We start from the raw sequence: 23,588 nt of genomic DNA, 5'->3' as shown, positions 1-23,588 counted from the left end.
TCGTCTGCCTGGGGGGCTGCTCCAGGGGGAGCTGTTACATGCAGGAGTGGCTGCAGGGCTCACAGCACCTGGAGAGATGGGAGACGGAGGGGCTGCCTTATCCCCCTTTTATAGACAAGGAAGCACCATTCAGAGACAGGAAGTGACAAATGACTTTTCTGACTTGGCACAATTATTTTGGAGGCAAGGCAAATTTATCGTTGTTTCTTCTCCCAAGGCTGTGCTTCTCTGTGAAAAAAAAAAAAAAAAAAAACCATCCTATTTAAGAACCATCAGGTTCTAAGGAAAAACTCATTGCATAATCCCATTTTGAATGGAAAGAAAACTCTAAGCGCATCAAAAATAATTCGGGAAGGTCACCTGCTAAATGTCTGAATGATGGGAGTCCCACTGGACTTTATTCTTTGAATTTTCTCATTTTTTTCAGACAAGCCTGTATTATTATACAGAAGTAGCATTTCAGGTATAAAAAGGAAATGATCTTGCTTATTTTAAAATAAACTGCAGCTCCCTATGAAGACTCGGATGAATCTCTTAAACATAACATTGAACAAAAGGATGCAGGCATGTAAGAGGGCACGCTGCACGATCCTGTTCATTAAATATTCAAACTAAACAGCCGACGTAATGAATGTGAGAGTTGGGATGGTGTTTACCTTCGAGGACCAGCAGTGCCTGGGAAGGGGTTCAAGGTGGGGGGGCACCTGGGGTGCCGATCGTGCTCTGGTTTTGATCAGGTGGCTGGGATGGGGGTGTGTTCACCTGCGGTGATTCATCAACCTACATCATAGCTTTTTAGCATTGGTTTTGAGTTTTTATGAAAATTCACCAAGTTCCTATTTGAATGATGGTATATTTTGACACAAGGAGACTGCCTCACTTGCCTGGCCTTGTCCCAGCCCTGCAGGGGTGGGAGGAATAATTGAAGCCATGTTTTCCAACAGGCTACCCCACTGGGTCACACCTATCAGTTCATCAAAACACTTCATATCAGGGACAGTCTGAAAAGCATGAAGTATTCCAGGGTTTTTGAACAGAATAAATATAATAGAGAGAACAGATTACACAGATGAAGGAAGACCTCTGAAGGCAAACGGAGGAGAATGAGGCAACCTGAAGACCAGCAGGAAATCTTCACTGCCTGGGCCTGGAGGGATACACAGGTGGTGTCCCTAGAAGCAGAAGCAAGGCTATCTGATGGTCCTGAAACCACAGCAGGAGTCTGCCAGGTAGGTACGAGGATGACAGAGTGGAGCTGGAGCCATAGAGGAGACACAGCTTCTGCTGGAAAATGCTGTCCACAGCCCAGAGGGTGAGAAATCCCCAGGTTTCTCCCAGTCTCCTATTCTCCAAACTCCCAACACCAGTTCCTGTTGGCTGGACCTGGCCAGATGCAAGCGGGGGAACAGGCCTGCAGGACAGACCCAACTCCCAGTTCCTTTGTCCAACTCTTCCACTAGGCCCCTTCTCACACTCCCACCAACCTCTCTCCCTGCCAGGTCACTCTGCCCAGGGCATCGCTCCTCTGCTGGGAAGGAGGCTCCTTTAGCCCGTCTGCTTCTAAGGTGATCATTAGACTAAATTTTGTCTACCACCTTGTTGTCCATACAGCATCAGCAATGCTCCATCACGTTCCCAAAGACACCGGATAACACTCTGTGATGGACACACTCTAAAGTGATCCCTTGTATAAGCCTCTCCCCTTGAGTATAGGTTCAACATGTGACTCTCTTGTAGCCCAGAGAACATGGTCAAGGTGATGGGTCATCACCAAGATAACCTTAGATTATGCAAGGCTCTGTCTTAGCAGACCACAGTGAGAGAAACTCTCTTGCTGGCCTTGAAGGACAAACAGCCATGCTCTGAAATGTCTCTAGAGAGCCCCATGTGGCAGGGAAGTGCAGGGGGATTCTAGAACCTGGGTGGCTTCTTCCCGATAACCAGTAAGCAGTCAGGCCCTCAGTCATACAGCTGCGAGGAAATGAATCTGCCAGCAGCCTCATGAGCTTGCACATGGCTTCTCCCCACTCATGTCTTCAGATGAGAACACAGCCCAGCCACCACTGGCTTGTAGACCTGACCCTGAGCAGGTGATGCGGCAAAGCCACCTGGACTACTGAGACCACAACTGTATAATAATAAGTACACGCTGCTTTAAGCCACTAAACTTGTGGTGCTTGACTACACTGAGATAGAAAACTAATCCACAGAGTGAGAAGAGAAACTCTCTTCCCTTGTTTTCTCCAAACCGCAGAGTTCCATTTAAAAAGGGGGGACAGTCAGTAAGTCACTCCATACCTTATAATTACTGTCGTCCCTTCCTACCTCTTCTTCTGCCACGGTCAATGGTCAGGTATGTTGTTCTGTGTAGCAGGCACAGAATGCGTCATGAAAGGGGGATCCCTGCAGCTCCCCACTGGACTATGTTGTTGCTGCTGGTGCTCCCTTCAGAGTGTTTCCAAATGTAATCAAGTTAGGGCTGGACTCAGGGACCTTTGGGGTCAGTGATGGCAACAGACTCATGGCTCTGGTACTTTCCATCCTCAAACAACACAAATGGGAGTGCTATAGTTTGAATGTGTCTCCCCAGAATTCACATGTTGAATTCTAACCTCCCAAGGAAATCTCATTAGGAAATGGGGCCTTTGGGAGGTGAATAGGTCTGGAGGGCAAGGCCCTCCCTATGGGATTAGTGCCCTCATTAAAAGAGGTCCCAGAGTGCTCCCTACCCCCTCCACCATGTGAGGACATGGGGAGAAGACAGCCGTCTACGAATCAGAAAGCAAGTTCTCACCAGACAGCACGTGGAATCTGCAGGCGTCTTGATCTTGGACTTCCAGCCTCCAGACTGTGAGTAATCAAGTTCTGTTGTTTATAAGCCCCCCGCCCCCACAGTCTGCGGTGGTTTGTTATAGCAGCCCAACAGACCAAGACAGCGAACAAAAGGGCTAACGCGACCACTGCTAACAAGGAGAGTCAGCTGAGTATTTGAGCAGTCCCTTTCATGTTATTTTATTTCTTCTTATGTGGACCAGTGGAAGAAATTCTTCTGAAAACTGTTAAGATAATGAGAAGACAAATGAAAAACTTGCATAGATAGGGATGCCCACAGTCTGGATTTTCAAGGCCTAAAAGATAAAACAAAGCAAATGAAACTTTTAGGATAAATGCAATCACCCTCTAGAAGGGTTGAAAACAGGAAGGCCTAGCAACTGTGTAAGGTGCTTGCTTCTCAACTCTGGCTGCACACCAAGAATCACGTAGGGAAGGTTTTTAAAATAAACCTGAAAAAATTAAGTCTAACTTGAACACAAGAGAGTGCACCAAACTTAAGGATACATCTTGATGTATTTTCCCAGGTGAGCACTCCTGCATGGTCACCATCCTGATCATAATAAAGACCATTTCAGTTACTTCTGAAATCTCTCTCATATTCCCTCCTGGTCAACATTCCAGCTTCCCCTGCTCCCGCCTCCACAGTTCCGTTCAGTCACTCAGCCGTGTCTGACTCTTTGCGACCCCATGGACTGTGGCACGCTAGGCTTCCCTGTCGCTCACCAACTCCCGGAGCTTGCTCAAACTCATGTCTATCGAGTCAGTGATGCCACCCAACCATCTCATCCTCTGTCGTCCCCTTTTCCTCCTGCCTCCCGCCTGCACAACGAAATTGCTATTCTGATTTCTAACATCATAGAGAATAACTTGAGAAGCTTTGAAAAATACTAATACTTGGGCCCCCCCCCACAACTCCCACAGGATATCTGTTCAAGTCTGGGAGGCACTCAGACCTGGGGACTTTGCAAAGGACCAGGTGATTCTGACTGCAGCCAGGACTGGTGTGCACGCACACACCTATTCCCTGAAGGGCAGTGAGGCCTTGGATTCACAGCCTCCCAGCACTGCAGACAGGCTCTCCGGCAGGTTCTGGATTGCAGTCATCAGGAGCAAAGCCAGGTACTGAATCCACCTGGATGCCAGGGCAGCCCACTGAGGCAGATGACCTCAGTTCTTCTCGGATGAGCAACAGGCAGGTGGGCTGGGCTGTGGATTTCGGTGGAAGTGATAGGTGATGTCCAGGCAAGAGTGGAGGTGCTGGCAGCAAATACCCTCCACCAAACATCCTGCCTCCCCCTAAAAGTACCCTTCCATATTTATAAAAAGAACCTGCGTGCATGCGTGCTCAGCCGCTTCAGTCATGTCTGACTCTTTTCGACCCTATGGACCATAGCCCACCAGGCTCCTCTGTCCATGGGGTTCTCCAAGCAAGAATACTGGAGTGGGTTGCTATGCTCTCCTCCAGGGGATCTTCCCAATCCAGAGATTGAACACATGTCTCCTGCATCTCCTGCACTGCAGGATTCTTTATCGCGGAGCCACTAGGGAAGCCGGAGAAAGGACCTGGTGTGACCCAAGTCAAGCAGTCTGGTTTGACTTAAGAGTTTTCAGTATGCCCAGATCTCATTCTAGGAGGTTTCTCTTTAGTGTAATTTGAAGCTGTGATAATCCTTTAAAAACCTAACAAACTTCTCCCATAGAGCACTGGAGATGTAAAGCCAGTGATCCCAAAAAAGGTGCAGAGGAGAGAAAGAGCAAAAAAAAAGAAATCAAAGAGAAAAGACGAGCACTCACGTGGCTTTTGCAGGATGGCTTGACCAACCCGAACTTCTGCATGATTTGGTTCGTCCTGAACTCTTGCCACTTGCCGTCCACCATGGTCTGGGCTCTGATCTCGTATGTCACCAGGCGTTCGGCTCTTAGGCTGATGGGAGTGTTCTCATAGACCGCGGAGGCACATTCCAAGTCAGTGTGCCTTATTCTCTGCAAGAAGGGGGACCCGCCTTAGGTGGGACTGAAACCAGTGACCCAGAGTCAGCAAAACCTGGTTCCTGGCAAGCCCTCCTGTCTGATGTGTGCAGGGAGCAAGCACTTCCCCATGGCCCCATTTCCCAAGCACACTTGCTGCTGAGTCAGTTGGCATTTGAACCCTCACCATGAGTAATGGCCGATGGACTGGGGTTTGGACAATTCAGGAAAATGCCAGGAAGTCAATCTGTATTGAATTGGAAGGTCTTCACATGGCTTTGCCAGAATTTAAAAACTGACATAGTATTCCTATGAGCTCTTCGACTACTGTTAAATAATTCATCTCTTCCATCCAGTAAAATCCGTCATGTCTGAGTCACTGAAGACCAAGGACTGGCCCAAGGAAGAGAGGTGACCCACTCAAGGACACACAAAGAGGTGTGGCTAAGCTGGAAGAAAACCCAGGTTTCTCATTCATGTATCCATTCATGATCCAAATGTACCACCCCTACCTTCTTGATACTGTGATTGGCAGTGGTAATAGAAAGATATGATAGGGCCTCCCTGGTGGGCCAGTGGTTAAGAATCTGCCTGCCAATGACGGGGACAAGGGTTTGATTCCTGGTCTGGGACAATCCCTCATGCCATGGGGCAACTAAGCCCATGTACCTCCACTACTGAAGCCTAGAACCTGTGCTCAGCAACCAAAGAAGCCAACGCACTTTGCAAAGAGGAGCCCGCACATTGCAACCAGAGAAAGCTCTCTCACAGCAATGAAGACTCAGTGCAGCTGAGAATAAATACATTTTAAAGAGATATGGCAATATTAAAGATATGGTTTCTCAAGGAGCTTCAAGTTTACGAGACTTAATCAAGTCCTAAGTGGAGCGTAAGGGTCCACCATCAGAGATGCCACCATCATCATGGGGGCCCTGTTCCAAGTTTTTTGCACAATTTAACACATGTAATACTCACAACAACCTAGGGAGGTAGGTCGTATTATCTTCTCTATCTTAAAGTTCTGGAGAGTGGACCTTAGGAGGTTCCTGGGCTCACCAAGATCATGCAGCTCACCAGGCAGTTTGAATTCAGTCTCTACTCTGAAAGCCAGTTCTCCTGCCTCTCCTCAAAGTCCAGCAGGAGCTTGGAAGTGAAGGCCTTCACCCTCGTGCCTCCTCCAGGGTCCTGTCCACAGCTCTGCTTTGCCACCCTGAACAAGACCATTCCCTCTGTCTTTACAAGCACTACACACTACCTCCACGAAAGAAGGGCCACCTGAAAGGCATCACCCAGCATGCACAAATTGAAAGCAAGTTGAAAGATTTTCCTGGCAGTCCAGTGGTTAAGACTTTACCTTTCAATGCAGGGGATAGGGGTTCAATTCCTGGTTGGGGAGCTAAGATCCTGCATGCCTCATGGCCAAAAAAAAACAAAGCAGAAACAATATTGTAACAAATTTAATAAAGGCTTTTAAAATGGTCCATATAAAAAATCCTTAAAATAAAAAAAGAAAGAAAATGAATTGAGCCCCAGATGTGGTTTCAGAGGACTAGCATTTAACCCTGGCCTTAGCAGTGGAAGCCATACAAATGTGAAGACATTCAGTTGTTTTTTTTTTTTTAATTTTATTTTATTTTTAAACTTTACATAACTGTATTAGTTTTGCCAAATATCAAAATGAATCCTGAGATCCTTATCCGTTAAACGGGCTAATAGCAGCAACCTCACCACATTGTTGCAAAAATCAAATGACATCACATCTATCAGCCTGATTAACACCAGGCCTACAACACATTCCAAATGAATTAGCAATTCATGTTTAATCAATTATTATTAATTCAATATGAATGGACTGAATCTCAAAGGCTGTTTCAGAGACATACCTCTCTTAACACCAGGGCTAAAACACATTCCAAATGAATTAGCAATTCATGTTTAATCAATTATTCAATATGAATCAACTGAATCTCAAAGGCTGTTTCAGAGACATACCTCTGCTCTGCTGTCCTTCTTACCTGCATATGAAAACTATAGGAGGTAGTGTCATGCTTGATTCCTTTTATCTCAAAGAAGAATCCATATAAGGTAATCACTTTTGAATGTGTTGTATACTCCTAAATGAGGAAAGGTAAGCAACAAAGTGACAGGAAAAAAAAAATCTCCAGTATTCAAAGGGAAGAGGACATAGCAAAACCAATTCTAGATGAGAAAGACGGAAGGGACTGATTTGCGATTTAAAACACGACAACAATTTTAGCCTAGGAAGGAGAAAAGACAAACGTAGTGACTTTACAAATCTCTACAGGTTGGCACTCAGGGGCTATACTTTTCACTCGACATGCCCCTTAGTGGGGAGAAAAATGAGTTAAGCACGTTCTTGGATGACCCTCAGTCTGCAGACCTTTAAAACAGAGTGTTTTGCTACAATTCAGTGGGCCTAAGAGACCCTCCATGCCCACAGCATTGCAGGGTGTCCTGGCCACTGCTGTCTGCAGTCTGTCCACTTGGACAGATCTCTGCAAGCAAGGGGCTGGACCCAGCCCTCCCAGGCTTGACCCAGGGGCAGTATCTGATGATAGATTCAGGGCCCCAAACCCCTAAAATATGAACTCTTTTGAGGTCACTTCTTAGTGGCTTTAGTGAAGAGGGAGGGTTGCAGTCATTTCCTGGAGAGCCACGCCCATCCAGGGAGCCCGAGACAGTGCAGCTGCTGGCCCCTTGGGCTCCTCCAGCAGCTGAGCCCCCGGGTGCTCTGCAGCCGAGCTCCCGACTCACAGCTGGTTTGAGTCTGGGCTCCAACAAAATAGCTGCCCAGATTAGCCACCTTGGCAACCTTAACCACGGGCTTGGAGTGGAATCTCTTCTTGAGCGGTTGGCAGCTCACCATATTTGTGGTGAAGAGGAAGACCAACTCATCCCAGGTTGCCCAGGTCTTTCCTGACTTTAGAACAGAAAGTTCCACATCCCCAGGGAAATGACTCCAACCCTGACAACTGAGACAGCTGGTCAACCTCATGGGGCACTGTAGCTGCGTATATCAAGTTCCTGATGGCCTATCCCAGGGCCCTGTCTTGTGAATTTTACCCCTGAGGGGGTGGTGAGTGTTCAAGAGCGACACCTACAAGTTCCTTTTCTGCCTTGGCCATCTTGCCACAGGTAATTATTGACCACGGCCATTGTACAAAGGTCTCTAACCAAGCACGAGGTGGGATGGTCCTTCCCCTTGCTCAGCCTGGTGGTCAGTACCTGGTTAAAAAGCAGCCCGAATCTCACCGCCTGGGTGCTTAGGTCTTTCACGTGGGCCATGTCGCCCCCATTCTCCAGCTGAAAGGAAAACACACACCACTTACCAGCAACCTGATTCCCCAACAACATCTTCACTGCATCGATCCCAACATCCCTCACTGTGTTCAAACGAGTTCTGTCTCTGGAGCCTACAGTCACCCATGAATCCAGTCCACAATACTTACTGAAAACCTGCTAGTCAGGTACCCTGCTCAAGGATTTCCCAGGATGCAAAGATGAGGACATGAAAAATGCCCCAGCATTTTTTTCTTAGCTGAGAAATAAAATGTGTCCATTGGGAGCCCAATCACAAGGCAGAGCATACTCTTGGCTACAAAGTCAAGACCAGGTATGGTCCCACATGGCAGGCTCCACGTGAGGGCTGGGGTCAGGAGGGAGAACATTTCAGGAGGATGACATTGGTGGTAGAGGGCAAAGGGAAGGAGGTGTTTGGGCGAGAAGGATATGAAGAGGGAGGTGGGGGACTCCCTGAGGTGTCCAGCTCCAGCTCCGAGACTGTCTCCCCTCTCTCTGTCACCCCTCTCCTTCTCTGCTCCGTCATAGCACAGTTCTGAGTTACATCCCAGAAGAGCACAGTTCCGCGGAGGCCTTATCTGCTATGCGGGGGCCACTGAGCCCTGTGGTTTGCACATTACAATAGGTGTTTGTTGAGCTGAATTGAATTTTAACTAGTGACTCATAAACCTTCAGAACTCAAACACTGCCCCATTTCATCTCTGAAAATGCACGATTGGAAGCACATAAGAAGCACAATAGTTTGCACGGACAATTCACAAAGGGGGAAACACCACATGGAAAAATATTCATATTTACTAGTAATAAAAGGGGTGCCTATTAAAAAATGAGATGCCATTGTTCACTTCACAATTGACACAAGTGATGGAAAAGGAAAATGCTCTGTGTTACTGAGCTCAAAGGAAGGCATCTCATTTATCACTGGGGAAGAAGTAATTTGGTCCCAAGTTTGCTAATACATATCAAGAACAAAAGTGCACACTCCTTTTGGAGCCAGTATTTTTTACTCTTCAAATTATCCGATAAGAAAATAATTCTCAGTCAAAATAAACCATCATGTGCAAATGCATTCACCATACAGTCTATTTATAATAGTTAACAATCAGAAACACCATGACTTCTCTACAACAAAGGAGAAGCCAAGTAGCACTGGCCAGTCACCAAGTGGTAGGGTTAGGGTTAGGTTTTGTAGCACATCCTTTGGTGAAAGAGTTTGCAGCCATTAAAAATGGTGATAAAAGAACATTTCATTAAGCGTTTCTTTTTTAAGACTGGAAGGTCATATGCAATGAGATGTTAGCAGTAGTTGTTTTGGCTGATGTGTCTGAGGGTATGCGTTTGCTTTCTTTCAATTTCTGTGCATTTTGAAAATGTCCAATAATAAGTACGTGACATTTGCTTTGGTGAGGGGACTCAGTGTGGAGGGCCATGTGGCCAATGGTCTCGGACTCTTCAGGTCAACAGGGCTGATGCTCTAAACACCTGGGCTCCAAGGCGGGGCCACCTCCCTCCTCCCCTCCAGGCTTGGCTCTGTCCACTTCCCCTGGGGAAGGATCCAGATACTTCCCAACCTCAGAAGCCCAGAGGTTTCAAATGCAAAACACATCCCCAGAAAAAAGCAAAGGCAATAAATTTTGCTAACTGTTTCCTTGCTGAGTTGGCGACTTACCGCGTGGTAGTGGTTGGCTGTAACCCGGACCAGCCAGGATTCAGGGAAGAAGTTTATGTGCCTAAGCTCTTCCAGATCCTTGCCTGGGAAGAAGCACAAAGGGAACATTCTTATGGATTTATTCCTCACAGAACACAAAAGTCTTGTTTACGGAGGAGAAGAGGAGGAAGTCGGGAGCTGAGGATGGGAGAGCATTCCTATCTCATCCTTAGACATGCGGGACCCAAGTGGGACATTCGAAGGCACTTTCTCCCAAAGTGTCCACAGCCAGCCTCCCCCACCCCCCACCTACAATCCTGCCCAGGAAGGAGGGTTGAGATCTGATAAACAAGTGTTTTTGGAGTGTCTAGAAGCCATTTGGACAAATCTAGCTGGACTCCATCAACAATTTGTTGGGTTTAGAGCTACTCATTCAATCGGGATGATTAGAAATGGCTTTGAAAAAGTTCTCCAATGTCCTTTCAGATGCAAAAACCTCACCGAGTGGCCACCTGGGCTGCCCCAAACACACTCCCCAAGAGTTCCCTCTTTTTCCAAGTCACAGCTGCCTTGCCTTGGGCCCAGAGCATAAGGATGAGGAAACTCTAGCCCGGAGCACGACCCACCGATCAAGGGAATGACCCAGAGGGGCTGCCGCACTAAGAGGCCAGGCACTTGGTTAGTTGGCAACAACCCAGTCCTGGGTGCTGAGTGCACTTTCACAATCACTGAGTCTCTTCCATCCATCGTCATGTTTCACAGAAACTCTGATTATCCCTGTTTTACAGACAAGGAAACTGAGGCCAGGTGGCTAAATGACTTTCCCCAAATCACACACTTTGGAAGTGATAGAGCCAGATCTCGATCTCGGCTGATTCTTTTGGAAATGGCTGGTGGGCTTCTCTGGGAGTGCTGAAGGGCGGGGCAGCCAACAGCCTCCCCTGGACGCCCTCCCACGGGCAGGACTTACCTTTGGTGATGCTGTGCAGACGTAGGCAAAGGAAGAGCGGGATCAAGTTCTGTCCCACATTCCGGTCCAGAAAGGCACAGTTCTTGGGGAAGCTTAGCAGAGGTGCAAAGAGGATAAAAGGCTTTCAGTACCCTCCTTTCTGGAATAGGCTGGGGCTCATGAAAGTCACATCAGAGGCTAAGTGAGTCCACCCACCAGAGGTAGATGGTGCCTGGTTCTCTCTTGGATGGATGGGGAGTGTGGAAGCAGAGGGCAGCTGCCACTGAGGTTGTAACGAGACAAAAGACTATATATCCCTGTGTGTACCACGTAGTGGGTGCTTGACAAATACTTACTAAATGATGATGGAACACATGGGACTGTACAGAGGGTTTCAAAATACATTTTCTCACTTGAGTCTCACAAGCTTCTCAAGGGGGCAGACAGGACTAATACTATCGGCTCCATTTTACAGAGGAAAAAACGACGACTCAGCCAGGACTTGAACCCGTAGCTGCTGATTCTTCCTGCACACATGCTGCCCTTTGAGTAACTGGCCAAAGGGCAGCTGAGGCATTTCAAGAGCACTTTCTGGGACTTCCCTGGTGGTTCGGTGGTAAAGCAACTGCCTGTCAATGCGGGAGACACCAGAGACACGGGTTCTGTCCCTGATTCTGGAGGATCTCACGTGCCATGAAGCAACTAAGCCCATGTGCCACAAATGTTGAGCTGCTCAAAAGCCCGGAGCCACAACTACTGAAGCCCAAATGCCCTAGATCCCATGCTCTGCAACAAGAGAAACCACTGCAGTGAGAAGCCCCCAATTGAAAAGCCCATGCAGCAACAAAGACCCAGCACAGTCAAAACTAAATAAAACTGTTTTTAAAGAAGCACTTTCTGGTAGAATTAAAAGGCAAGGTCAGATGAGTGGGTAACTCATTTTAGCAGCTGGTTCCGGGATCAGCTCTGCGACACTGTTAATACTAAACTCGGTTAATTTCCACACGTGGCTGACGTCAGGGCTGGGCTGAGATCACACTCACCTTGAGAAGACACGTACACACATCCACTCCTGTTTTGAAACAACTTGCTTTGTAAAATAGTCACTTTTGACCAATGGGGACAACAAGGGATAATTTTCCAAGTCCCTTTGGAAACGTAGCCATTCCCTCAAGTCAGTTCCTGTATGAGACCAGCCAAGGGCACTTTTAGGATATTTTTCCATGAATCAGGAGTGGTGTCCAAATCACACCCTGTCCCAGCCAGACTGAATGCTCCATTGGCTCCGTGTCCTGCCTCTGCTGGGGGTGCCTACTGCCCTGCCTGGGGACCATTTGTTTTCACAAGATCTGGGAATTCCTGGGGCTCTCCAACTCCTTTTCATGGCAGTGGTCCCAGGAGAGAAGATCAGGGATGCTGAGGCATTGGGAGAGGGGATGGAGCACGAAGATGAGTGAGTGAATGCAAATTCAATGACTATTTATTAGAATCCACTGGGGACCTGGGCTTCTCAGGTGGTGGTAGTGGTAAAGAACCTGCCCACCAATGCAGGGGACATAAGGGACATAGGGTTCGATCCCTGGGTCAGGAAGATCCCCCGGAGGAGGGCATGGCAACCCACTTCACAGTATTCTTGCCTGGAGAATCCCATGGACAGAGGAACCTGGCAAGCTACAGTCCATAGGGTTGCACAGAGCTGGACACAACTGAAGCAGCTTAGCATGCAAGCACTGGGGACCTATCTCTGGAGTGGATGGACCAGGCATAAATAAAGGAAGGCTGATACTTCCAGGAGTGCAGGGCTATTGATCCTGGAACCAGCCCTCCATTACCCAGGGCAGTAAGAGCTGGGCTAGTGGGGGCCATGCCAGTACCCCGAGAAACATGGACCTCTTAGGTGGACCAAAAACTCTTGCTTGCCTCTTTTTCTGATTTGAATGCCACTTCCTTCTCTGCCTCTCTTACCATGGAGAAGAAGCTGGGCAGCATTGTGGCAGGTTCAGGCATCAAGGAGGGAAAAAGGGGCTGATGGCACAGCCCCCCAGTCCAGATTCATGCTCTGAGGAATAAGCCTGTACTCTCGGCAAGGGCTCCCCCAACCCAGAGCAGCCTGAGAGAAGACCGAACTTGCTGGAGCTGCAGGTTAATATGGTCTCAGCCCAGAGGGAAAGGACCACCTAGAAGACAGATTTCCCCTCCAGCTCAGAAGCCCCCAGGTGACAGCTCCACAGCTTGTGGGAAGGATGCTGGGAGGGAAGGAGGGACCCGAGGCTCCCTGCAAGAGGCACTCAGATCTAACAACCATCAGCCAGGATCTCTACGGACAGACCTCCTCCCCGAGAGGAAGGATGCTGGGAGGGAAGGAGGGACCCGAGGCCCCTGCGAGAGGCACTCAGACCTAACAACCATCAGCCAGGATCTCTACGGACAGACCTCCTCCCCGAGAGGAAGGATGCTGGGAGGGAAGGAGGGACCCGAGGCCCCTGCGAGAGGCACTCAGACCTAACAACCATCAGCCAGGATCTCTACGGACAGACCTCCTCCCCGAGAGGAAGGATGCTGGGAGGGTAAGGAGGGACCCAAGGCTCCCTGGGAGAGGCACTCAGACCTAACAACCATCAGCCAGGATCTCTACGGACAGACCTCCTCCCCGAGAGGACTCTGGAAGGGTTTTGTTGAGACAGGCCCCTTTGGGTCACAGGAAGTGGGACCAATGGTGGCTGACTTGGCCAGGTCACAAGTCAGCTCACCCATTGCCCAGCCATGCTTGGGGTCCCGGAGCTCGGGCCCTGGAGTCAGACAGACCAGGTTCCAGTGCTGGAGCAGCCAGCCATCAGCCATGGGATCCCGCCTCCCCAGGCTTCCATCTCCTTCTCCATCCGGGGGGACAACAGTCACATGTGCTTCCCTGGAAGAAGCAGAGCTGACAGTTCTTGTGAAGTGCTGGGCACAGCTGCTGGTCCCAGTGGTCCTCCCAATTACCACCACCATCTCCTCCTCCCAGGGAAAGAGACCTGGACTGGAGCCGGTCAAATGCAGGATCAGGTTTTTGGTGGCATTCATTATCACTTATTGTTCAGTCGCTCGGTCGTGTCTGACTCTTTGTGACCCCACGAACTGCAGCACACCAGGCTTCCCTGTCCTTCACCATCTCCCGGAGTTTGCTTAAACTCATGTCCACAGAGTCAGTGATGCCATCCAACCATCTCATCCTCTGACGTCCCCTTCTCCTCCTGCCCTCAATCTTTCCCAGCATCAGGGTCTTTTCCAATGAGTCGGCTCTTCGAATCAGGTGGCCAAAGTATTGGAGCTTCAGCTTCAGCATCAGTCCTTTCAGTGAATATTCAGGGTTGACATCTTTTAAGAATGACTGGTTTGACCTCCTTGCTGTCCAAAGCTGCCACCCTCTAACTCAACGGAGCTCCAGGCCACCTCAAAGGAAGTAAACAGTGGCCTCAGCTGCTAATTCTCTATATTCCCCAAACATCTGAGTGGTGTGGTCCAACCCCTTGAATCAATGGGCATAATCTTGCCACTAGAGCCAAGGGGGTGGACCACAGCAGAGCCGGGACTCTGTTGAGACTTCTGGAGACAGCCCGAGCATATCAATCTAACTCAATTCCGCTGGTCAGGGTGGGGAGGGGGTGGCATCTGGATTTTCTAGGCCAAGGATGAACACACTCATCAGTCTCTTTACGTCACATAAAGTGGGGAAGCTGGCTGTGGAGTTACAGCCCCTTTGCATTCCTGTTTGGTGGACTCAAAGGCTGGCCTGGCTTCCCCTGGTGCTGAGCTCTGTCTGTACAGACACTTTGGGGTTAGCAAGGGCATGGCAACCCAGTCTAGTATTCTTGCCTGGAGAATTCCATGGACAGAGGAGCCTGGTGGGCTACAGTCCATGGGGTCGAAAGGAGTCGAACATGACTGAGCAACTGAGCACGCACCGACTAACGTTTCTGAGAAAAGCTTCAAGCTATGGTGTCTGACTTTTAAAGGTCATCGGAAACCCTTGGAGCATGAGCCCCTTACGGAGGATGGTTCATAGATCCTTGATCCTGAAAGACACACTCAGGTCACCTCTGGGTTCTGCTCACAAGGCACTGGGAACACATCCCTCCTTCTGACCTCCTGAAAGACAGCGCCAAGGAAAAGTCTCCATCACACCAGCGCAGGCTGTCGCTTCAGAGCTGCTGTGAGCCATGACCTTCTCCCTTCCTCCATCCTGTCATCAGAATCATTTACCCTTCAGACTCAGAGCCCCATTAGCCCAGCACTTCAAATTTTAGCCTTTTAAATGCACTCTACAATTCTGACTCATGCTGCAGCACGGATGAAACTTGAAGACATTATGCTAAGTGACATAAGCCAGACACAAAAGGACAGATACTGTGCGACTCCGCTTACATGAGGTTCCTGCTGCTCTTTAAATGCTAAGTTGTGTCCGACGCTGCGACCCCATGGACTGCAGCCCACCAGGCTCCTCTATCCGTGGGATTCTCCAGGCAGGAATACTGGAGTGGGTTGCCATTTCCTTCTCCAGGGGATCTTCTTGGCCCAGGGTTCGAACCCGTGTCTCCTGCTTGGCAAGTGGATTCTTTACCACTGAGTCAACCTGGGAAGCAGATGAGGTTCCTAAACAGTAAAATTCACAGAGACAAAGATAGAATGCTGGTTGCCAGGGGCGGAGGGAGAGAGGAATGGGGATTTATTGCTTTATGTGTAGGGAATTTCAGTTTAGGAAGAACAAGTTCAGGAGAAGGATGATGGGAACCGTTGTATGACAGTGAGAACGTACATAATGCCCCTGAGATGTACACATAAAAACGGGTAAAATGGTCATTTTTATGTTCATATGTGCTTTTTACCTCAATAAAAAAATTGGTGTTAAAAATTACTTCATCTCTATGAGAAATGTTTGAATATTTTAAAGTGAAGTTTGAAATACATGACAGACTTGGGGGCGATAATACACGACAAGAAAGGGAAAGGGCTTTTTTTCAAAAGGTAACTCGGTGCAGAAGACCCGGACGCCTTGTGAAACCCAAGAAGCAGGAAACGGTCCCCTCAGCTCCCGACACCAAAGTGTGGTAAAGAAACAACAGTTCTGAATGTCGCCGGCACCACCATCACCCACCAAATGTCACTGCCATTCAGGGCGTCCTGCCAAGTGCCGTGCTGGGCCTCTGCTTTGAGTCAGAATGAACCTACGTCAGACTGAGGGGGGAGCATTGTTAACCTCTAGTCAGTCAACAGCAGTAGTGGGACTCAGACTCATGGCTGACACCTTTCAACACACACCTCATTTATGGAATACATTCGGCTCTGCTTCCTGGATTGTCAACTCTGTGAAGATGGAGATTTTCATCTGTTCTGTTTACTCATATTCACAGCACCCTTTACAGTGTCTGGCTCTCCACCAGCTTGCAATAGTGTTAAGTGAATTAACCGGATGAATGAGCTGGTCCTTGCCGACCCACCAGGCTCAGTCCTACCATCCCACCCCTCCGCTTACCCGTAGTTCCTAGGAATGCAGTTCCAGCCCAGGGCATGTGTGTGCACACACGCATACACACGTCACACACATGTGCATGCACAGACCAGGCTATTCTATGCCAATTTTCCTAACTCCTCATGGGGTTCTGTCCGTTGTTGCCATGCTTATTTGTCAGGCCAAGTCCTATTGGTCATTTATCAAGAGCAGACAATGTCATCTTGACAAGGAAGATGAAGATGGTCCCGACCTTTGCCCAAAGGCAGAACTGAGACTAGAAATGTTATCTAATAATGACTCTAACTGCCCTTTGCAAAGGCCTCCTGCATTCAGACACATGTTCCTTGTGTTCTCCGAAGTCTCAACTCTTATGGTTGAAGAGGACGTTTGGGGTTCACCCAGTTTGGGTAGAAGGGCTTCCTGGGTAGCTTCCCTTCCCACTTCCCAGGCGTAATGGTGAAGAATCTGCCTAGTAATGCAAGAGACGCAGGTTTGATCCCTGGGCTGGGAAGGTCCCCTGCAGTAGAACATAGCAACCCACTCCAGTATTCTTTCTTGCCTGACAAATCCCATGGACAGAGAAGGCTGGCAGGCTACAGTCCATTGGGGTTGCAAAGAGTCAGACACGACTGAGTGACTGAGCAGGCATGCACAGTTTGGGTGTAAAGCCAAGAAGCCAGGTGAGGGAAGTGCAAAGGTAGTAAGGAATAGGAATCAATGATATTTAGGCACCTTGAAAAGAAGGAGATTCAATTTCCTGGAAGCCAAGCTAAGGGGGAAGGGAGCCATGTGGTCAGAGTCAGAGAAGAAATCAAACCAAGAAATGCAAAAGTCAGATCATGAGAAATCCTGACTTGAAATATATGAACCTCCCTGCATAGGGCTCAATGGAGAGACTCTGAGAGAGAACAACTTAACCACCTTCATGTCCATGACTCATGGAATACTTCAAAATGAATGTTCCTGTAAAGAGATCTGAGTTTCACACCAGGGTTGCCCGGTTTTATGAACACTGCATGGTTACATCTGCAAATGCCACCCATTAATCACCAGAGATGCATGGCTTCTGCCTGACCTGGCACCCAGCATTGTAGTGCATTTTATTCCAGACGCCTGAGGGCTGGGCCACGAGGGATGCAGGGCATGGCTGGGTGGCTCTCCTTGGAGGGTACTCTCGAGCGGTATATGTGAGGAGGTGGTGCTGGGTTTGTCAGACCAGGGTGCACACACACAGCCAGCACATGCTCTTGTTCTCTCTGCAAGAAACTCAGAAGGAATCCGTCCAGTGTGCAGGTGAGATCCAGGAAGACTTCCAGGAGGTGTCCCTAAGCTCTGTAAAAATTGGGTCAGATTTGGACAGGACATGGGAAGGAGGAGGAGCTTCCCTGGTGGCTCAGATGGTAAAGAATCTGCCTGCAACGCAGGAGACCTGGGTTGGGAAGATCCCCTGGAGAAGGGAATTGCCTGGCGAAATCTATGGACAGAGGCTACAGTCCACGGGGTCACAAAGAGTTGGACATGACTGAACGACTCGCACTTTTACTTTCACTAGGAAGGAGAAGACTTAACTGCAGACGTCAGGGAATCTAATATTTGGGACTAAGTGGAAACTGACTTCACTGACTGCTTTCAATGACCTCCTTCTGGTGAGGTTGCTGGAATCCACCCTTGCAGTGTCTGCGAGGGACCCATTTAGGGCTTAATGAAGCAGCTAAAGACAAGAATAACAGGTCTGTTCATGACTTGTCCTTAACTCTAAGATCTCAAAGGATGTGTCTGAAGATCTAGGTGCCCCAGGTCCACCCAGCTCCACCACCAATTTGCAAAAGTAAGCCCCTACCCTCCCTGGCCATTCATCCCTGAATAGATTTTACAGACATACTGTTGAGTAAAAGAAGCCAGACATGAAAAGTCTATGCTCTAAGATTCTATTTATATAAAATCCAAAAGCAGCCAAGACAACCTCCTAGAAAAAGAAAGCAGGATATTGTTTACCTTGGTGTGAGAGAGGTAGTGACTGAGATAAGGCACATTAGGGGGCTGGTCAAGTTCTGTTTCTTGGTCTGGGTACTGGTTATGGGCTTCCCTGGTGGTTCAGACAGTCAAGAATTTGCCTGCAATGGAGGAGACACGGGTTCCATCGTTGGGTTGGGAAGATCCCACGATGGAGGATATGGCAATCCAGTCCAGTATTCTTGCCTGGAGAATCCCATGGACAGAGGAGGCTGGTGGGCTACAGTTCGTGGGGTTGCAAAAGTGGGAATGAGTGAGTAACTAAACAGGTGTGTGCACTTTGCAGAAATTAATTGAGCTGTTCACTTAAGGTCTGTGAACTCTGCTGTATGTTTTACATTTTGATGAAAAATGTACTTTAAAAAAAAGTGGAAAATTTGCCTCTGGCCCTTTTCCCATGGATGAGTCTTTGCAGCTCCCCTGGGCTTCTCAGACTGCTAAGTGGAATGAAAGGATGACTTTTCCTCCGTGGACCAATGAAGGCAGCGGTTTTGCTTACATTTTTTGTTTTTCTTACAAGGAAATGTTAAATTTAAGTCTGGACAGCCTATTTGTTTTTCTAAATTAACTACTGCCAGGAAAACAGGCTGTGGGTGCTGAGCTGTGTGCCTGTGCGTGTGTGTGTATGTGTGCGCGTGTAAATGTACATACATGCATGTGCCCTTTCTGTACTGATGTGTTTAGACAAAAAGGAAAATAAGCTTGAAGATGTTCTTAAACATGGTGATGGGCAAATAAATCGCCCCTTTAACTTTCCACTGGTGTCCCTAGTAGTGTTAATCGCTCAGTCACGTCCAACTCTTTGTGACCACACGGACTGTAGCCCGCCAGGCTCCTCTGTCCATGGAATTCTCCAGGCAAGAATACTGGAGCGGGTAGCCATTCCCTTCTCCAGGGGATCTTACGGATCCAGAAATCGAACCCGGGTCTCCTGCACTGCAAGCAGATTCTTTACCCTCTGAGCCCCCTTGGTGCCCCTGGCATAGAGAAAATGTCCAATAAATATGTTGAATGAATGAAAAAAAATAGATGAATAAAACACAAGTGAGTACAAAAGACTTGGACATATATCTTTATTTGCAGGTACAGTGGTGCCGAAGGAGTTAACTACTTAAATACCTTCCCTCCTAGCTCAAGACATTGCCAAGACAGATGAGCAAAGGAGTGTCTGGTCTGTTTGGCTCAGTTGCTGCTCCAAACTCTCCTTTCTGGACGCTGGACCACTGCTGGCCCAGCTGGAACCCCGAGCTGCAGCTCAGCCTCACTCCTGGCTGGTCTGACACTCAGGCAGCTACTCTCGCTGCTGTCATGCTATGAAAGTCCTGTTGCGGAGGTCCACTCTGACCTCTCTTCTAAACCACTCTGTCATTTAAATAATTTCAACAACAGATGCAACTTTAAAAATGGGGCAAGCCAGCCAACTTCCTTGGTTCTCATTCCCAGGCCTGTGTACTGTCTCCCGAGGTCTGCTCTTCTGCCCCACCTTTCAATGCTCCTGGCGTGTCCCCATCAGTGGCCATGGAAGCTTCCCTGCCTAGCTGTTCCCTCTGTCTCCACTGGACTGTGGAGCTCAGCTCTCCTGGTGACTCAGTTCTGGAGGCCATGGCTTCCCACAGGCTCCCTCCTCCACCCCAGGAGCAGAGGTGCCTTCTCGAAGCCTGAGCCCTCAGGCCAGCAGCTCTGAAGCTCAGCCCTGAGGATCCTCAGGCCAACACAGAGCCTGGGCACCGCCAGTGTCTGCTCAAGTCCTAGGTTGGCATCACCAACCTAGTGAGACATTATTTCTCGCTGGCCTCATGAAAGCCTTAGAACTCTTCCTAGTCTAGTCCACCAAAGAGGCCCTACTCATCAATAAAGATGGAAGGACTTCCCTAGCATTCCGGGGGTTAAGACTCTGCTCTTATCCACTGCAAGGGGCGCAGGTTCCATCTCTGGTCAGGGAACTAAGTTCCCACATGCCGCAGGGTGTGGCCTAAATACAGAAATAAACAAAAAAAAAGCCACCCCTCTTATTTTGAGTTGCAGCAGACATGCTGTTCTCTGAGTCCGGCATCGGCATAGTAAGACCCACTTCTCTGGTGAATGTTTGATGGAGAAGGAAATAGCAACCCGCTCCAGTATTCTTGCCTGGAGTATGGGCTAACAGTCCATGGGGTCGCAAAGAGTCGGACACGACTGAGCGACTTGACTTCACTTCACTTCATCATTCCCTAAGCTGTTACATGCTCAGCATGGTGCTCCGTAAGCTAGGGCCACAATATAGGATTACAAACTCTCCCTTTCAAGCTGCTTATGACATGCCCGGGGAGGCAGAATGCATGTGCCCACCAAGCTGTTCATAAGGAACAAGTGGTTGAAGCTCCCATGGGGTCCCCTCCATGGATGGACAGAGAAGAGGAGGCAACTCCAGCTGGCTGGAGTCGGGGTGCTGGGGAGAGAGACTGCTGATCCCTTGGCTCAGTTCAGTTCAGTCCCTCAGTCGTGTCCGACTCTTTGCAACCCCAGGGACTGCAGCACGCTAGGCCTCCCTGTCCATCACCAACTCCCGGAGTTTACTCAAACTCATGCCCAAACTCATGCCATCCAACCATCTCATCCTCCGTCATCCCCTTCTCCTCCTGCCTTCAATCTTTCCCAGCATCAGGGTCTTTTCCAATGAGTCAGCTCTTTGCACCAGGTGGCCAAAGTATTGGAGTTTCAGCTTCAACATCAGTCCTTCCAATGAATACTCAGGACACACATTTGGGAGGTGAAGCCACTGACCAGGGAGCACCTGTGGGTGCCACCATGCTGAGCTTGGGTAGTGAGCTGGGATGGGAGGCGAGCCAACCATAGTCCTAAAAATGGGCCATGGGCCTCCAAGTTGGGGGTGAGCCTGGGTGACCACCAGGGGGAAGAGCATCTGAGGTCCAGAACTGTCTCGTCTTTTCTCCCAAGAGGACACCAAACTTGCCGGAGGGAGAGGGAGGCAAAAGGAAGGAGGGATGCAGGGCAGGTGGGCAGGCTGGCAAGACTCTCTCCCACCCTGCAGTCAGAGAATACAGCGCCGGGTAAAGGATACCATCCCGACTGCTCAGGTTGGGCAGGAAGGCCATTTGGAAACACATGAACGGTTTCCAACAAGGAATCCCTGCAGGCTCCGGGCCTTGGAGAAACGCACGACGCAGAGGGCTGAGGTCCGGGATCAAAATGGAATCACTGTGGATTCAGGAGGAATGGAGAAGCTATAACTGTGAGACCCACTCCCAGGCAGGAGGAAGCTTTGAGACCCCAGCTCAGGCAGGCCCAGGAATCCTCACTTTCAGGGCCACAGGCCTCAGCTCCCTCACTTCTACTTGTTCCTCTCCCAGTAAAAAACAGTTAAAATGAATCACCTACATTCTAGCTCATTTCCTATCTCCCGGTTCTAGACGTTTCCAGTAGGAGAGCTAACCTGGTGCCAAGTAGTGACTTTTCCTGGTGTGCATGACTCACTGGAAAAAGTGCCTCTTGGGCTATTAAAAGAGTTGGGGGGGTGTGGATTTAAGACATTCGAGTTCAAAGCAAATTATACAGAAGCTAAGCAAGGACATATCATTCTGGCAATGAATACTGCTTTCCCCCGATAAGACAGGAAAAATGGGCTCTTTAGTTGACGTGGTCCACAGATGTTCTAGGAAAGGATTGACTACTTCGGAACAAGGCCAGTGAAATTTGGCATAAGCTGGTCAGCGTGCTGATGAATGTGTGGAAGGTGTGTTTGTCTGCTAAATGCACTTGTGCAAAAGGAAAGGCATCTCCTGATTTCCTTGAACACACCTTATCTTGCTTGGAAGCCCCCATCCCATCACTGCTGATGTGGGGAACAGAAGGTAAGCCTGCCCCTGAAGGTAAGACAGTCCATCTAGGGTAGATCTTCCTGGCACTGTCTTTGCCCATAGGACCACCACACTCAGCAACCAGCTTGGATGATATGAGAGTATTTACAAGGTTTTAATAGAGGCTAAAAAGACACAGTAGGTGTCCCAGGTGGCTCAGTGGTAAAGAATCTGCCTGCCAAGGCAGGAGATGTGGGTTTGATCCCTGATATAGGAAGATCTTCTGGAGAAGGAAATGGAAGCCCACAGCAGTATTCTTGCCTGGGAAATCCCATGGACAGAGGAGCCTGGTGGGCTACAGTCCACAGGGCACAAAGATTGGACACGCCTGAGGGACTAAACAACAACAAAGAGATGCAAAATAGGTTACTGCTTTCACCTGCACCCCCAGCCTGTTCCTGGGCCCCATACGGCCCAAGCTGACATTGCTAATGGGCCGAACAGATAGAAAACACCGGCAGAGGAGGACAGGGCAGGGGAGGAGATGCGCTGCAAGGCAAGTTTAGAAGCAACTGGCTAATAACAGCGCCGAACCGAGCGGCAGCCTCAGGACTGTTCCAAACACCAAACCTGGGGATTCACTACTGAACCAACTGCAGCATGCACAAGAGGGGAAGCCTCTCCTTCCAGGAACGGGAAGCGAAGCTTCTTGGCAGTTGGCAAGTCTGGGTTCAAGTCAGGCTCTAACCCCTTATCACTTGTATGATCTCTGACAAGATAGTCATCTCCACCTCAGTTTCCTTATCTGTGAAATGGGAATAATAAAACCAGCCCCAAGTACGACGTAGATTAAATGAGATTACAAATAGAAAGTGCTGCGATCCAAAAGTCTACAAGCAATAAATGCTGGAGAGGGTGTGGAGAAAAGGGAACCCTCTTACACTGTTGGTGGGAATGCAAACTAGTACAGCCACTATGGAGAACAGTGTGGAGATTCCTTAAAAAACTGGAAATAGAACTGCCTTATGATCCAGCAATCCCACTACTGGGCATACACACTGAGGAAACCAGAGGGGAAAGAGACACGTGTACCCCAGTGTTCATCGCAGCACTGTTTATAATAGCCAGGACATGGAAGCAACCTAGATGTCCATCAGCAGATGAATGGATAAGAAAGCTGTGGTACATATACACAATGGAGTATTACTCAGCCATTAAAAAGAATACATTTGAATCAGTTCTAATGAGGTGGATGAAACTGGAGCCTATTATACAGAGTGAAGTAAGCCAGAAAGAAAAACACCAATACAGTATACTAACGCATATATATGGAATTTAGAAAGATGGTAACAATAACCCTGTGTACGAGACAGCAAAAGAGACACTGACGTATAGAACAGTCTTATGGACTCTGTGGGAGAGGGAGAGGGTGGGAAGATTTGGGAGAATGGCATTGAAACATGTAAAATATCATGTATGAAATGAGTTGCCAGTCCAGGTTCGATGCACGATACTGGATGCTTGGGGCTGGTGCACTGGGACGACCCAGAGGGATGGAATGGGGAG

At 48.8% G+C, this 23,588-nt stretch overlaps 1 protein-coding gene across 1 annotated transcript in view; it reads right to left on the bottom strand.

Moving 5' to 3' along the window:
• Positions 1 to 688: 688 nt before the first annotated feature.
• Positions 689 to 23,588, bottom strand: part of BTBD16 (BTB domain containing 16) — a 57,515-nt gene continuing 34,615 nt past the window's right edge. Inside the window, exons 11-16 of the mRNA XM_006046030.4 lie at positions 10,743 to 10,834; positions 9,794 to 9,876; positions 8,050 to 8,127; positions 6,819 to 6,917; positions 4,630 to 4,818; positions 689 to 3,128 (exon numbers count right to left, since the gene is read on the bottom strand). Of these exons, the coding sequence (XP_006046092.2) occupies positions 3,060 to 3,128; positions 4,630 to 4,818; positions 6,819 to 6,917; positions 8,050 to 8,127; positions 9,794 to 9,876; positions 10,743 to 10,834 (610 nt within the window). The 3' untranslated portion in view covers positions 689 to 3,059. The remainder of the gene's footprint in view (positions 3,129 to 4,629; positions 4,819 to 6,818; positions 6,918 to 8,049; positions 8,128 to 9,793; positions 9,877 to 10,742; positions 10,835 to 23,588) is intronic.

The sequence above is a fragment of the Bubalus bubalis genome, chromosome 23 (genome assembly GCF_019923935.1).
Source record: "Bubalus bubalis isolate 160015118507 breed Murrah chromosome 23, NDDB_SH_1, whole genome shotgun sequence".
NCBI classification, from domain to species: domain Eukaryota; kingdom Metazoa; phylum Chordata; class Mammalia; order Artiodactyla; family Bovidae; genus Bubalus; species Bubalus bubalis.
The sequence above is the reverse complement of the archived record's forward strand: the minus strand, read 5'-3'. Positions and strand labels throughout refer to the sequence as shown.